Below are 12475 nucleotides of genomic sequence, written 5' to 3'. Positions count from 1 at the left end.
CAAGCAGGGAGACTGTTCGCGACGGTAATTTCGGCCAGAATCGCAACAAGAAGCTAGCAGGGCAGACGGAGGCGAAGAAGACGTCGGACTGCAGCTCGCCTTGGGCCCCAGTGGATTGAAGACGGAGGTTGAGGCCGGGGTTTGCGCGGCTCGATGTTTCAGTGAGCTTGCCGCGACCGAAGGCAATGCGGTCGCGAAAAAAGAGTCGGGGGACGCCAGTCGATAAGATAAGCCAGGGCGGAAGGAGCGAGCAACCAACGCATTGTCCCGGCAGGTGGGGCGGCCGGCGCCACGATTCGCCAATGGCGTCCGCTGTCCCCAGGCCGGCCCCTAACTGGATCGCGCGACTGCATCCCACTTTACGCGGGTGCGACGCGACTCCATCGGTACTTCGTCCTTGGACCTCCCCAACGACGGGCGTCAGCTTGCCCGCCATGGACTTTGTCGCCGTCAAGTGCGCCAAATGCGATGCGAAGCTGGGCTCGCTGCCCAATACGTGGGTGCAGATTGGCAAAAAGTATCTCACGCCTGCGACGAGTCCAGGCGCAGACGACCCGCTGCTTGCTGTCAACATCACCACTTCGGGCACCCCGCGTTTAGGCGATGCAGATACCCTCGTGGGCGGCTGGTGAGCGATGGCTCTACATGCATCTCATGAAGAAAGCTATGCTAACTGCTATGCAGCCAACTTCAAGAAGCGGAATGCGCCAAGTGCCGCACCAACATTGGACAGAAATGCCTCCGTACGCCGGTGAACCACGTCCTGCATGAGTGAGGACACCCCGGTCAGGACTTTGTCTTTTGACATATCTAATCCGTCGTTGAACCAAAAGTGGCCAGTTTATCCTTAGAATCGCTTCTATTGTTCTCAAATCAGCAACGGATTTGCGCCGCAGAGCCGAGCCCAAGATACAGCGAACGCTCAAGCTCAAGAATGGCCCTCCCGCGAACGACCACCCTAGCACCCCGATGCAGGAGACGCCGTCCTTCAAAACCTTCAATGCCGGTGCAGGCGTGCCCCATGGCCTGGACCTGATGCAGCTCCAGGCCACGCTCGACGCTCAGCGGCAAGACATCAACCGGATCGGCGCCACGGGCATGCAGGTCGTCACCAACTTTGAGACGGCAATCGCCAAGGTGGATCGCCAGATGCAGCAGCTGAGCGAATCAATCGACAGCGTTCGCAGAGACGGCAATGGCCATCGCGACGACATCAGCGGCTTCAAGTCAGACCTCTCCGACCTCAAGTGGGACTCCCAAAACAGCGGCTCGGTCCTCTCAAGGCTTGATCAGCAGCTTCAAACTACGGATAGGGTCGTAACGGAGCTTCGACAAGCACTCTCCAAATGCAAGTCTGACACGCAGGACGTGCGGGACCAACTTGCATCAACGCAGCAGGAGCTCCAAGACGTTGGGAGCCTGCAAGACCAGCTTGCCTCGGTGCAACAGGATCTTCAGGGGGTTGAGAGTCTGCGCGAGCAACTGGTATCTACACAGCAAGACCTCCAAGAGTCGAGGGAGGAGGTGGACCAGCTCCGAAACGATGCACAAGACGCCAAGCACGAGCTACGCGAGTCAAAGGACGAGGTCAACCGGCTCAGGAGTGAGGTTGATGAGACGAAGCAGGCTGCCCTAGAAGGTATCGCAACATCCAAAGAATATGCTTCAGAAGTCTCCTCGCTGAGGCGAGAGATTAAGCAACTCCGCGCCGACTTGGCGCGGGACCGAGCCCACCCTCCTCCACCCTCCCAGTCCGAGACGTCCTCCTTCTCCTCACACGAGCTCGACATCCTCACTAGCAGCATATCCAAGATTGGAAACCGCGCCAGCCAGATCGAATCGCTGCAGATGGAGTTTGATCTCTTCAGGACCCGGATACAGCGCCTCGAAGCCCGGTCCACCATGTCCTCGACCACCCCAAATCGAGGGAACACCACGGTGGGCACCGATGCAAGTCCTGGCCGCGACGACGAGAACCTGCAGTCTTTTTACGCAGATAATCCGCGCAAGAAACGCGCGCCGGCGGGCAGGATTGACACGCAGGACTTTGATACAACGCCGCCGAAGCGCATGGCGCTGTCGTCTTCCGAATTTGGCAGCGGCGTCTCTGCCGCGCACGCTCGTTCCAGCGACCTGTACCGCTCGTCGCCGGCCGCTCGTGGTCTCGCCGAGCCAGCCGGGCCCAGGCGTACGCGGGCTGCGGCCAGCCTCAACGGCGCGACAAAGAGAGGGCGCTGGACGGCGAGGGGCTGAACCCGTCTGTAGCGATCTTTCTCATGTTCCTTGAAGTCAACATGACGTTCAAAACACGATTCCAAAGTCCATTTTTAGAGCCGCAGTGCCCAGGCTGGCGAGGGCATTCACCTGCTGCACCACAGCATAGTCGAAGAACGACTTGGAAGTCTCGGTCGCCGGGTCCTTGATCCAGGCATTGATGAGCGAAAGCTCCTTTTCCCGTCCCGGCAGCTGCTCAATGTCTTCGAGCAGCTCTCGGGCGGGCTGCACGAGATCCCACTCGTTAGAAACACCGCTGGGGGCGGCGCGAAGGACCATGACCAGCAGCATCTGGCACAGGGCCACCTGGTCAATCTCCTGAAGCTTGATTTGAGCCTCCTGGTCCATGTTGGCCCTCATCGGCGGCGACATGACTGAGCTGCTGAGGGAGGCGCTCTTCTCGGCGGTATGGGCCAGAAGTTTGGCAATCATAAAGAGGTTCTTGACCCTGACGGGGTGAAACCACGCCACATATCGGTACGGGTCGGCTCTGGTTGCGATAAGACACGCCACGGCCAGCGCAAAGGCGAAATTGCGCTTCTCGGCGTAATATATGGATATCTCGGTCAACACCTGAGGCACAGGCGTGACGGCCCATAACTCGCCTCCGACAAGACCCCTGCAGTCGCTGTACTGGGCGCGGAGCTGGAGGCGACGACTAGGTGCCATGTCGGGCTTGGACCAGTCCTCGATCAGTCTGGTGGCGGACTCGCCGTTGGACTTTGCCAGCGCGACCGTCGCCTCGTCGATGACGGCAGAGTGATGCTGAGCGGTGGAGGAAGCGTCGGGAGCCAGGCTGGTGCCGGGCGGAGCGTCCACGGGTGTGGTGGCGCACACTTGGTAGACATTGAGGTTGTCTTTGCAGCGAGGGCAGCGGCACTCGAAGCAATACTGGGCGAGGGCCTCCTTGCGCATGGTGTAGGGGTATGTGTAGTCTGAGAGGGTTTGGTTAGAGGACGTGACGGCCGAGGGGCAGTTCCAGGGGTCCTGTCTACATACCCGTGTAAGAAATCTCAATCTCATCGCCAGCCTCGATGCTGCGCTCCGCTCTCAAGACTGCAGTCCGCCCGATGAACTGGACCATGGCGTTGGGGACACACGAGTGATTGGCCATGGCGAGGGTCGGCTCGAGGAAGAGACCGACCTGGCCGAGATCTGCGTCGAACCTGTGAAAGGCATTTGTCTGGATCTGTGTCGCGTGTCTCATGTCAGCACAACTCACTGAGCCGTCACAACCCCGAATTTCATCACCGGCGCCTCCTCTCATGCCGCCACGAGAAGGTCCACGAAAACTCACCTTGCACAACAGGTCGACGGCGCGGCGCACCTCCTTCTCGTTGACGGGCTTGCCGGCAAAGGCGCACGCGGCCATGGCCATGATCTCCATCTCGCGCCACTCGGCGGCGCCGCTCTGCTCGCGGCGGCGGGCGGCGTGGCCCTCGAGCCCGTCCAGCGCGTCGGCGAGGTCCTCGCGCAGCAGGGCCTGGACGAGGGCGCGGGCGGGCGTGGGCAGCTCGGCGCCGGAGCGGCCGGCGACCTTTTCGCCGGCGCTGGGCCTCCTCCTGGCGGCGCCGCCGGAGGAGGAGGATGCGGACGCGGAGGAGGACGAGGGGGCGTCGTCGAGGGTGTCATTGCTGTCGTCGTCGTTGCTCCGGGATGATGCCCCGGGGATCTGCTTCTGCTTCTGCTTCTGCTGAGACTTGGATGACTGCGACTGCGACTGCGACTGCGACGCGGACTGAGGCTGCGGCTCCCCCTGACGCCGGCGCAAGGCCTTGCACTCGCGGGCGTGGCCGGCAGCCCACGCGCCGGCCTGGCACGCGGCGTCGCAGTAGTAGGCGGCGCGGCAGCGGGTGCATGCGCGGGGGTTGCCCGGGCGGAGGCAGTGGGCGCAGACGAGGGCGAGGTGCGGCAGCGAGGGGATGAGGAGGGCGGGCGCGGCGAAGACGTGGACGGCGGCGCCGGGGGGGAAGGCGGCGGCGGCGTGCAGGGCGCGGCCCTTGGTCGGATGGGGGCGGACCTCGAAGGCCGGGGGCTGTGGTGGTGTTGACGGCTGTCGTTGCGCCATGATGATGAACTGCTCTCTCCTTCTCCTCCGTCTTCAAGCTCCGGCTACTGCTTCGCCTAGTCGTGCTGGTTCTGCGTCTGCTCCTGCTTCTGCCGCTGCTGCTGCTGCTGCTGCTTCGTCGGCGACGCAAATGTCGTTGGCATACACGCGGGAGGCGACAAGACAAGGATGGATGAATGAGATGGATGGACGTCCGGGGATGCGACGCGGGATGTCAAAAGTAAAAAAGCATGTTTGGCTGGCTGTACGTAGGCAGTCCGCCGCGGGTCCGCGGCCGGCAGACAGACACACAGACAAGAGCTGGACCTCAGAAGCCAGCCAGCCAGTGGAGCCACCTACCGAAAAGCCGAAGGAGAAGAGCAAAATGTGGAGTGTGGAGTGCCGAATGGGATTGTCGTCGGCCGGGGCCGTGGCGTCAAAGGTGGGCGCCCGAGCCCCGAGTGACGTGCGAAACCCTGTCTCTCCCTTCTCCCCTCTCTCTCGTCGTCGCTACTGGTAGCTAACTAGAAATGGAGACTGATGGCGAGGGGGTGGGCAATGTGTCGCTCTTCCTTCTTCGAGGGATGGGGAACTCTCGGCTGATTTGGATTTTTGAGTTGCAAGAGAGAGGGACGACACGGCTGAATTGCCCAACGCCCTGTTTGACTCCACTCCACCACCACCACCTGCCTGCACCACCTGCAACTACCGGCTATCCCGCCTGGCTGGTTGACGGCTACGTAGTTAGTTAAGTTGGTTAGTATTCTGATTACATACGAGAACCCCGAATAACCTACCGTGCGCGCCCACCCTCAATGCCGAAAAGACTCCACGGTGATCCGTCCGGGGTTGTCCATGGGAGGCCCTGTCAACTCACGGCGGGGTCAACAGGGTCCCTGCCGAGGTTATCAAGACGCATGTTGTAGTCCCCTGGTCTGTCGAAATGACGGTGCCAGAAGAGCTGTGTTGGAAAGGCAACATTGGGTAGAAAATGACGAGGCCGTAAACGCCCGGGTATTAGTTTTACCAATTCTAATAGTATACAAAAAGACGCGCCGATGCTGAGCGTCCGCTGGGCCTCCCTACAGCTCCTCGTGGCGCCGTGGGGAGGCGCTTGCCCGTTTCCTTGCCGCCGCGAGCCGGTCATTGAGGTCCCTGCTCCAGTGGTTCTTGTTCCCCTTGTTGGCCTTCATGATGCGCGCGACGCGGTAGTCCCAGCACCCCTCGCCGCCGCCCGCGCCGCCCTCGCGGCACTGCTCGTCGGCGAGCTTCGCGCCCCGCGGCCACTGGCCCAGCTCGGCGCCCATGTCCTCGTCGAGGAAGTTGTCGAGCGCCAGCTGCCCGGCCTTGCGCTGCGCCGCCGCCCACTCCACCTCTTCGGGAACCAGCACTTCGAGAAGCCCTTCCATGCCGCCCTTGGTGAGGAAGTCCTTCCTGATGGCGGCGTCCTTGATGAGGCCGTTGACGACCGAGACCTTGGCCTTGGCGCGCGCCGCCGATTGCTTCGCACCGGAGGCGTCGGCGTTGCGGGACGGGACGAAGCTCCTGTAAATGGCCTCGCCGAGAGTCTTGTCCGCGCCAGGGCACTTGCTGCCCGTGAGCTTCGCCCAGTCCTTGGTCACCTGCGTCAGGGCCGGGGGGTTGTTTTGCAGCGCGCTGGCCAGGATGGACGCGGCCTGCTGGTCGCGCGGGGTGAAGCGCGGGTCGACCGAAGGCACCTCGCTCGTCATGAGGCAGAACAGGGACTTGACGACGTCAGGATCCTCCGCGATCTTGAGCCCGTAGTATATGTCGTGAGACAGGTCCTCGAGACCCTCCAGCGCCTCGTCAAAGGCTTGGCCGTTTGATGCGACACCATCCTTGAGCATCTTCATGCCCCCGGCGAACCCCTCGGCTTCGTGCTTGGGCTCCTTGACTTTACCCACGGGCTCGTACCGCGGTGCGTTATGGGGAATCTTGGGAGCAGCGTAGTCTGCCGACTGGTCCGGGTCGACCACCACGACGGCCTGGTCGACGGGTAGCCCCTCCAACGAGGGGTCGCCTTCGCCAGGGACGTTGATCTTGGCCTCTTTCTTGCCGGTCCAGATATTGAGCCTCACATGAAGGCCGTTGGGCAACTCCTGGTCGTCGTGAACCGTCTGGAACTCATCCGTGGGCTGGAAGACGCGCGGATAGCAGTCTTTGAGGTCTGAAGTGTGGCATATGAGCTCTGCCTGCTCTTGTGATTTGGCAGATGGACGCGGTTCTGAGGCGGCATGGGCGGGCGCAACGGCCACGCATAGGATGAGGGCCAGCACCATGGCCAGCAGGGGGACAAGCTTCCATCGCGGCGGTGATCTCGCCATGATCGCTCTCTGTCCCTCTTCCGTTGTGCGAGGTTGTCACGCCAGCTGAAAAGGCTCGGTGGATGAGGACAGCCAGTCTCTGGTATGTGACGACTGGTGAGACGGCGATGCTACCCACGGACAGCGGACCTTGAACGGCTGGCTACCAGGGCGGCGAGAGACGAGAAATAATGAGCGCAAAGACAGCCAAGAACTGTCCAACTAAAAAACCTCAAAATGAATGTACACAAGAAGAGCGCACCAATTTAAAGCAGGGCGTGGCGTGGTGAGAATGAATGAGTCAAGGTCAGAAGAGGACAGTTCACAAAGCCCGTTGAATGTGGATAACGTTCGAAGTCGCCAGAACCACCACCACCACATCCAACAGGTTGGCAATATTGGGGGGGTGGTGGCCACTGAACTTGGCAACTCGCCATTGGCTGGTGGGCCGCTTAGTCATTAGTCATTTTGACTTACACGAGCAGGCGGCGAGTCTCGGCAGGCGCAAAGAGGTCGCGGCTGCCTTCTTTGACATCTGAGGTGAATGTGCGAATATTGCCTTGCTTGACTGAGGGATCGGTTGTAGCGTCTGCTGACTCTCAATCAATACGATCCCGGGTTGAAGCGGCTGACCGCAACACCACGGGTGGGTTCGTGTCAGGTAATGCTGGAGTTCATGGTGCGGACCGCATTTGCGGGCGGGGCTGGGGCACCGACCTCGAACCCAGCAGACATGGGGCACGCGACAGCGAGGTTACATGCAACAATGGCGGGAGATCCAGCCTCCATTCCAAAGACATCTCGTCCCATGGGTTCGTCAAGTCATTCAGCGTCGGGGCTGGTCGTCTTTGCGTCGCAGATATAAGGCAGCTTCCCGCAGCGATGAGCTCTAACCCGGCAGCCATGTCCCAGGCTGAAGGCCACTCGCCCAACCAAAGGGAGCAAGTGAATATCATTCCTACAGCTCCGTTGTCCTTGAATTCCAAGAGCCATGCTCTCGTACCTTGTCCTCCTCGCCGCGCTGGCCGCACGCTGCCTCTTCGCCGCCCCCGCGAGCCACTCCCACCGCTCCCACCGCAGCCTGCACTCGCCCTCGACGCCGAGCGTAAAGGCGCCGCCCGCCGCCGCACACATAGTGGACGACGAGCCCATCGGCGTGATACTCCCGCGAAATGAACACCACGACGATGGCATTGAGCTGGACTCTTCGCTTGCGCGGCCGCTGTGAGCGCGCGCGGAGGCGTCACCGGGCGATGCGAAACCCACCACGATTAGAGACGATGGCAGCAGCGGATCTGCGGCCCGCTTGCGACTGCGGCTGGTCGAGCGGTTCCTCGGACGGTTTCAGGTAAAGACGGCGAGGGGAGGATTGGGGGGCGCACGGAAGATGGACGACTTGAGACGACTGTATGGCCGACATGCTTGAAGACACGTTTTGCGTTGCTGTGTTTTTTGGTTCTACTTTTAGCACTGGGCGTTTTGCGATGTGGCAGTGCGCCGTACTACTAGACTCACTCACGTACGGGGTTCCTGCTGCCAATTACCTACCTGTAGAGCATCACGGGTATGGGCTGGATCCTTGCTCGCTTCATAGTTCAATCAATCAATATCAGGGTTCACCCCATGCGTACCTGAATTTGGATTTATTCGCCGTAATACTGGCGCTGCCACCTCGCCGGTACAATTAACTTAGTATGTATTAATATGTAGACTTTGGCATTTTATTGGTGGAAAGCTTGGGACATCAGCCAAAGTGTCGACTTGTCGAGTCCCACTCCCGCGTCAGCACCTGGTGGAGGAGGGTCCACGCCAAGCAAGCGCCAGCAAACAGAGACGGCCCTAGGAACCGCCCCCTGACTGCCCTGCATTGAGGACACTCTACCCCCCCCCCCCCCCCCCCCCGCTGTCGTCCGCTGCTGTGCCTGAGGTGAGGTGAGCTCCGGCGCGGGCGGCACTTGCGGGCATTAGGTAGCACAACGGCCTACCTAGTGAAAGGGCTCCAGTCCAGTGGAAGCCAATCAATCAGCCTTGGAACTGCTCGCTGCTGGAGCTTCCCACAGGTGGTATCCAACAGAGGGAGCCACACTTCCGGCCCGCCACGTCCGTCCGTCCGTCCCCACGCCGTTACAGACTCGCAGCTCTGGGCTCCATCTCGTCAATCCCGCCCCCCCCGGTCCCGTGCCGTCTCCTTTCCTCGCCTTTTCGCATCTACGAGGTATCTGTCCCATCTTGTCTCACTCGTTACTCGACGACCACCACGGCGACCCAACGTCTTCCTTCCCTCGCGCCCGTGCCCGTGCGCCTGATGGAATAAAGGTTGCCCGCGCTGCAGATTTTCGCTACCTACGCCCGGACGAAGCCGCCGACGAGCGACCGACGACGACGACATCGAAGACGACGCCGCAGACGCGCGCGCGCACCGAGCTCAGGACAGCTCAGCGGTAGCTACAACAGAGCTTGCTGCGCTTTCCTCGGATGCTGCCCTGAGATTCCCCCCTCTCGCGCCCTCAGCCACGAGGTCAACACCGCCCTCGCCGCTCCTTAAACCCTCCGCGTCGTCCGTCGACCGCGCCGCCCATCATCTTCTTCCGTCCGCGCGACGACGGCGACTCTTCGCGCAACCCGCGCCCCATCCACCCCGCCCGCTCCCTCGCCCACGATGCCGTCCCCCCGCCGCCTCCGGCTCGTCATGCTCGCCGCCGTCCTCACCGTCGTCCTCATCCTCTTCTACTCGTCGGGCCTCGACGACAGCAAAAAGGACACGCGCTCCTTCCAGGACTTTTACCACAAGACCATGGACGGCATGAGCAAGAAGGGGTCAACGTCGCCACCGTCGCCGCAGGGCCAGGCCGTGCTCGACTCCAAGACGGGCGCCAAGGCCGGCCACATCCCCGCCGACACGGACGGCGACGGCGACGTCGACGAGGATGACCGCCGCGCGTCCGCCGGCACCAAGGAGCGCCTCCGCCAGGCCGAGCAAAAGGCAAAGGACCTGGCCAACGAGAAGTCGCCCCTCAAACCGGACCCCCCGAGCGAGGTCGTCGGCAAGGGGAACTCGGCGGACGGGCAGGTCAAGAAGCCTGCTGCGGGCGGTGCGGGAACGGTCGGCAAGGCCAAGGATGCGCCGGCCAAGGAGTCCAAGGAGGAGAAGGAGATTGACGCGGAGCTGAATGCCATTCTGAAAAAGGCACCAGGTATGCTATCCCCATCTTATCCATCCCCAGGCGAATCTCGCCCCCATCGTGCGCCAAACCAAAAGCTAACGTGTCCCCTCCCCTCCCTCTCCACGCGCGTAGTCATCATCTTCTCCAAGTCCTACTGCCCCTACTCCAAGCGCGCCAAGGGCATCCTCCTCGAAAAGTACGCCATCACGCCCGCGCCCTACGTCGTCGAGCTAGACGAGCACCCTCAGGGCCGCCAGCTGCAGGACCGCCTCAAGCTCAAGACGGAGCGCGGCACCGTCCCCAACGTCATCATCAACGGCGTCAGCATCGGCGGCAGCGACGAGATCGTCGAGCTCGACAACGCGGACAAGCTCGTCGCCCGCATCAAGGGCCTGGCCGGCAAGCGCGTCGCCGTGGCGGAGCGCTTCAGCGCCGGGGGAGGGAAATGATGGATTGGTTGGTCTGAACCGCCCTCGGAACGGGCGACGACGGGTGACGGAGCTATCGGGTTGGCCAGCGTCGATCCCCTGTGGCCAGTAATGTGATGACAACGCTCCTCGGAAGGGGGTCATGTATGAATGGAGATTCAAGTTTGGCATCTTGGGGGACGAGAGTCGCGGCATCAGGCAGAGTGGTTCGCATTTGATATCAGGAGTTACGGCGCCTTGACAGTGTATGATCTGGCGGCAAGGGGGAACACGGCCCGCCCAATACCGGTTGCTACTCAGAGAAATATTGTGCCATCCATGATTCCATGTTTGGTCTAGTCCCATTGAACAGAGCCAGCAGTGACCGACACAGCAACAGGGCTTACGGGTGCGTGCAGCCCCGGCAATGCCTGTGGCCTCAGGCATGACGTTTCGAGGAGAGCTGTTCAGCAGGCTGGCAGCTGCTGGCACCTGGCAGCCGGCCGTGTTTGCTGCGCGTTGTTTATCAGTGCTTTTCTTCCCGTTCACCACGCGCCCTACCTCTTCCCAAACCTGCAACAAACAAACCGCGCAAGCACCAATCTCTACACCTCACCTCGCGTTGGAACAAGCTCGCAATGATTCCCGTTGAAAACTTCTACTTCTGCAATGTGAGCAAGCGCCGCAGAACCCATCCCGTTCGCCGCGCCAGAGCTGAGCATAACCGTGCGGGTGCTGCTCCCGCAGCGATAGGAACAGGCCTGGGCAATCTAGCCGTGCTGAGCAACGATGTCGTGCTCTTCATTCTCGAGTGCTGCGACTTCAAGACCTTGAAAACGTTGATGGCAATCCCCGTAAGTCACTCTGGGCGTCTGGCCTGGCTCACTTGATCGCCCTCCAACCGTTTCACGGGCTGACATGGTGTCGATAGTCATTCGCCCGGCTGATCCAGAGGCACGAGGCCAACATCTGCAAGGGCCTGCTGCGAGCGCGGCATCTCGACGAGGCCGTCATCAAAGGGGGCTATGTCGTCGACTCACTCCGTTGCAGATGCGGAAACCCGTGTGGACCGCAGTGGCTCCTGCCCGTCGACGCCCTGTTGGCGGTCCATGCCATCGAGGAGCGCGCCAGGGTTGTCGAAGGCGTCCTGGACAGCGACAACTACTTCATGGGAATGGACAGCGAGTGGCCGCGACTCGACAACGCGGAGCAGCGCGAGAAGACGAGGGAGATGCTGCGCGAGGGCATCCGGATCTGCGATCGCCTAGGGGACTTCGAAGGTGGGGTCATCGACCACGCAAATGCCACGTTTCCCAAGGACAGACGCCTCCCGCTGACCAACCTTGAGCTCGAGAGCGGAGTCGCGATCCCTCACTATCCCGCGACGAAGCACACGTCCCGCGTACCGACGGCCGGCGAAATAGAGAAGAGGAACTACGCTCGATGGCGTCTCCGAAAACTTCAGAGTGAGTTCATTCAGTCTTGCAGCTTATATGATTTGTGCTGCCTCGTGCTGCTGCTCGAGCTCGCAAGCAAGTACGGCGTGCCAACTGGCCCGGCCGGCCCGTACTCGAGTGGCACGAACGAATCGATCCTGCGTCACGGGAGCTGGTTCCTGGCAAGCTGGGCCCAGACCAAGAAACACCACTGCTTTGGTCAGCACTCATATGCCAGCGAAGTTTCCTCTGCCGCGCACAGAGACTTGAGCAAATGCACAGTGGGCCGAGGTCTCAAGTGGGCCGGTATCAGGCAAGACGAGCTCACGGTGGTCCTGGGGAAGGAGCTGCGAGACAGACTCGGCTATCCGCTTGGAGAGGAAGGCATGGAGACGGATGTGTTGGCAAGAATCGACGAGCTGATTCGGGGCCCGCAGACGGACGAGCCGAAGACCTCTATGTTTGATGAGAAACCGGTGCGACAGTAAGGGAGCGCTGAGGAAGCGCCGTTGGGCCCGGCTTGCGCCGGATGATGAACTTGTCCGACTAGATGTTGATGGAGGGGTTTGCTACCATGTGGCCTTGCAGAGAGGGCTGGCCCAGGAGTCAACAGGCCCAAAGCCTGGGCGATGGGGGAGGTGTTGGATGAGGCCGGGGTTGGGACGCGCGGGACACGAGAGGAGACGCTGGGCTGCAGTCTGTGAAGGGGAATAGCGTCTGTCTGCCGGGTTTGTTTAGGCCGTCAGGCTCATCCTTTGTAAAGTATTGAATCAGCTCAGAAGAGCAAATGTATGGAAGTAGGACACAGTTCGGCTCCGGCAAG

At 61.3% G+C, this 12475-nt stretch overlaps 5 protein-coding genes across 5 annotated transcripts; 3 read left to right on the top strand and 2 right to left on the bottom strand.

Moving 5' to 3' along the window:
- Positions 1 to 434: 434 nt before the first annotated feature.
- Positions 435 to 2253, top strand: PLICBS_007139 (uncharacterized protein; the record flags this gene model as incomplete). Its single annotated transcript, XM_018320549.2, has 3 exons — positions 435 to 628; positions 685 to 771; positions 834 to 2253. 3 exons carry the CDS (start codon positions 435 to 437, stop codon positions 2251 to 2253), a joined length of 1701 nt encoding a protein of 566 aa, XP_018180446.2.
- Positions 2254 to 2301: 48 nt separating this feature from the next.
- On the bottom strand, positions 2302 to 4342 carry PLICBS_007138 (uncharacterized protein; the record flags this gene model as incomplete). The annotated part of the gene is made up of 3 exons (XM_018320548.2): positions 2302 to 3209; positions 3274 to 3463; positions 3572 to 4342. The coding sequence occupies 3 exons, from the start codon at positions 4340 to 4342 to the stop codon at positions 2302 to 2304; spliced, it is 1869 nt and encodes a 622-aa protein (XP_018180445.2).
- A 1061-nt stretch (positions 4343 to 5403) lies between these two features.
- PLICBS_007137 (uncharacterized protein) lies at positions 5404 to 6666 on the bottom strand (the record flags this gene model as incomplete). Its single annotated transcript, XM_018320547.2, has 1 exon — positions 5404 to 6666. The coding sequence occupies one exon, from the start codon at positions 6664 to 6666 to the stop codon at positions 5404 to 5406; it is 1263 nt and encodes a 420-aa protein (XP_018180444.2).
- A 2638-nt stretch (positions 6667 to 9304) lies between these two features.
- On the top strand, positions 9305 to 10258 carry PLICBS_007136 (uncharacterized protein; the record flags this gene model as incomplete). The annotated part of the gene is made up of 2 exons (XM_018320545.2): positions 9305 to 9839; positions 9942 to 10258. The coding sequence occupies 2 exons, from the start codon at positions 9305 to 9307 to the stop codon at positions 10256 to 10258; spliced, it is 852 nt and encodes a 283-aa protein (XP_018180442.1).
- Positions 10259 to 10854: 596 nt separating this feature from the next.
- Positions 10855 to 12140, top strand: PLICBS_007135 (uncharacterized protein; the record flags this gene model as incomplete). Its single annotated transcript, XM_018320544.2, has 2 exons — positions 10855 to 11070; positions 11148 to 12140. The coding sequence occupies 2 exons, from the start codon at positions 10855 to 10857 to the stop codon at positions 12138 to 12140; spliced, it is 1209 nt and encodes a 402-aa protein (XP_018180441.2).
- Positions 12141 to 12475: the final 335 nt, after the last annotated feature.

This window comes from Purpureocillium lilacinum (assembly GCF_023168085.1).
Source record: "Purpureocillium lilacinum CBS 284.36 DNA, scaffold_5, whole genome shotgun sequence".
Lineage (NCBI taxonomy): Eukaryota > Fungi > Ascomycota > Sordariomycetes > Hypocreales > Ophiocordycipitaceae > Purpureocillium > Purpureocillium lilacinum.
Note: the sequence above shows the minus strand (reverse complement) of the source record. Positions and strands in the feature narration are given on the sequence as shown.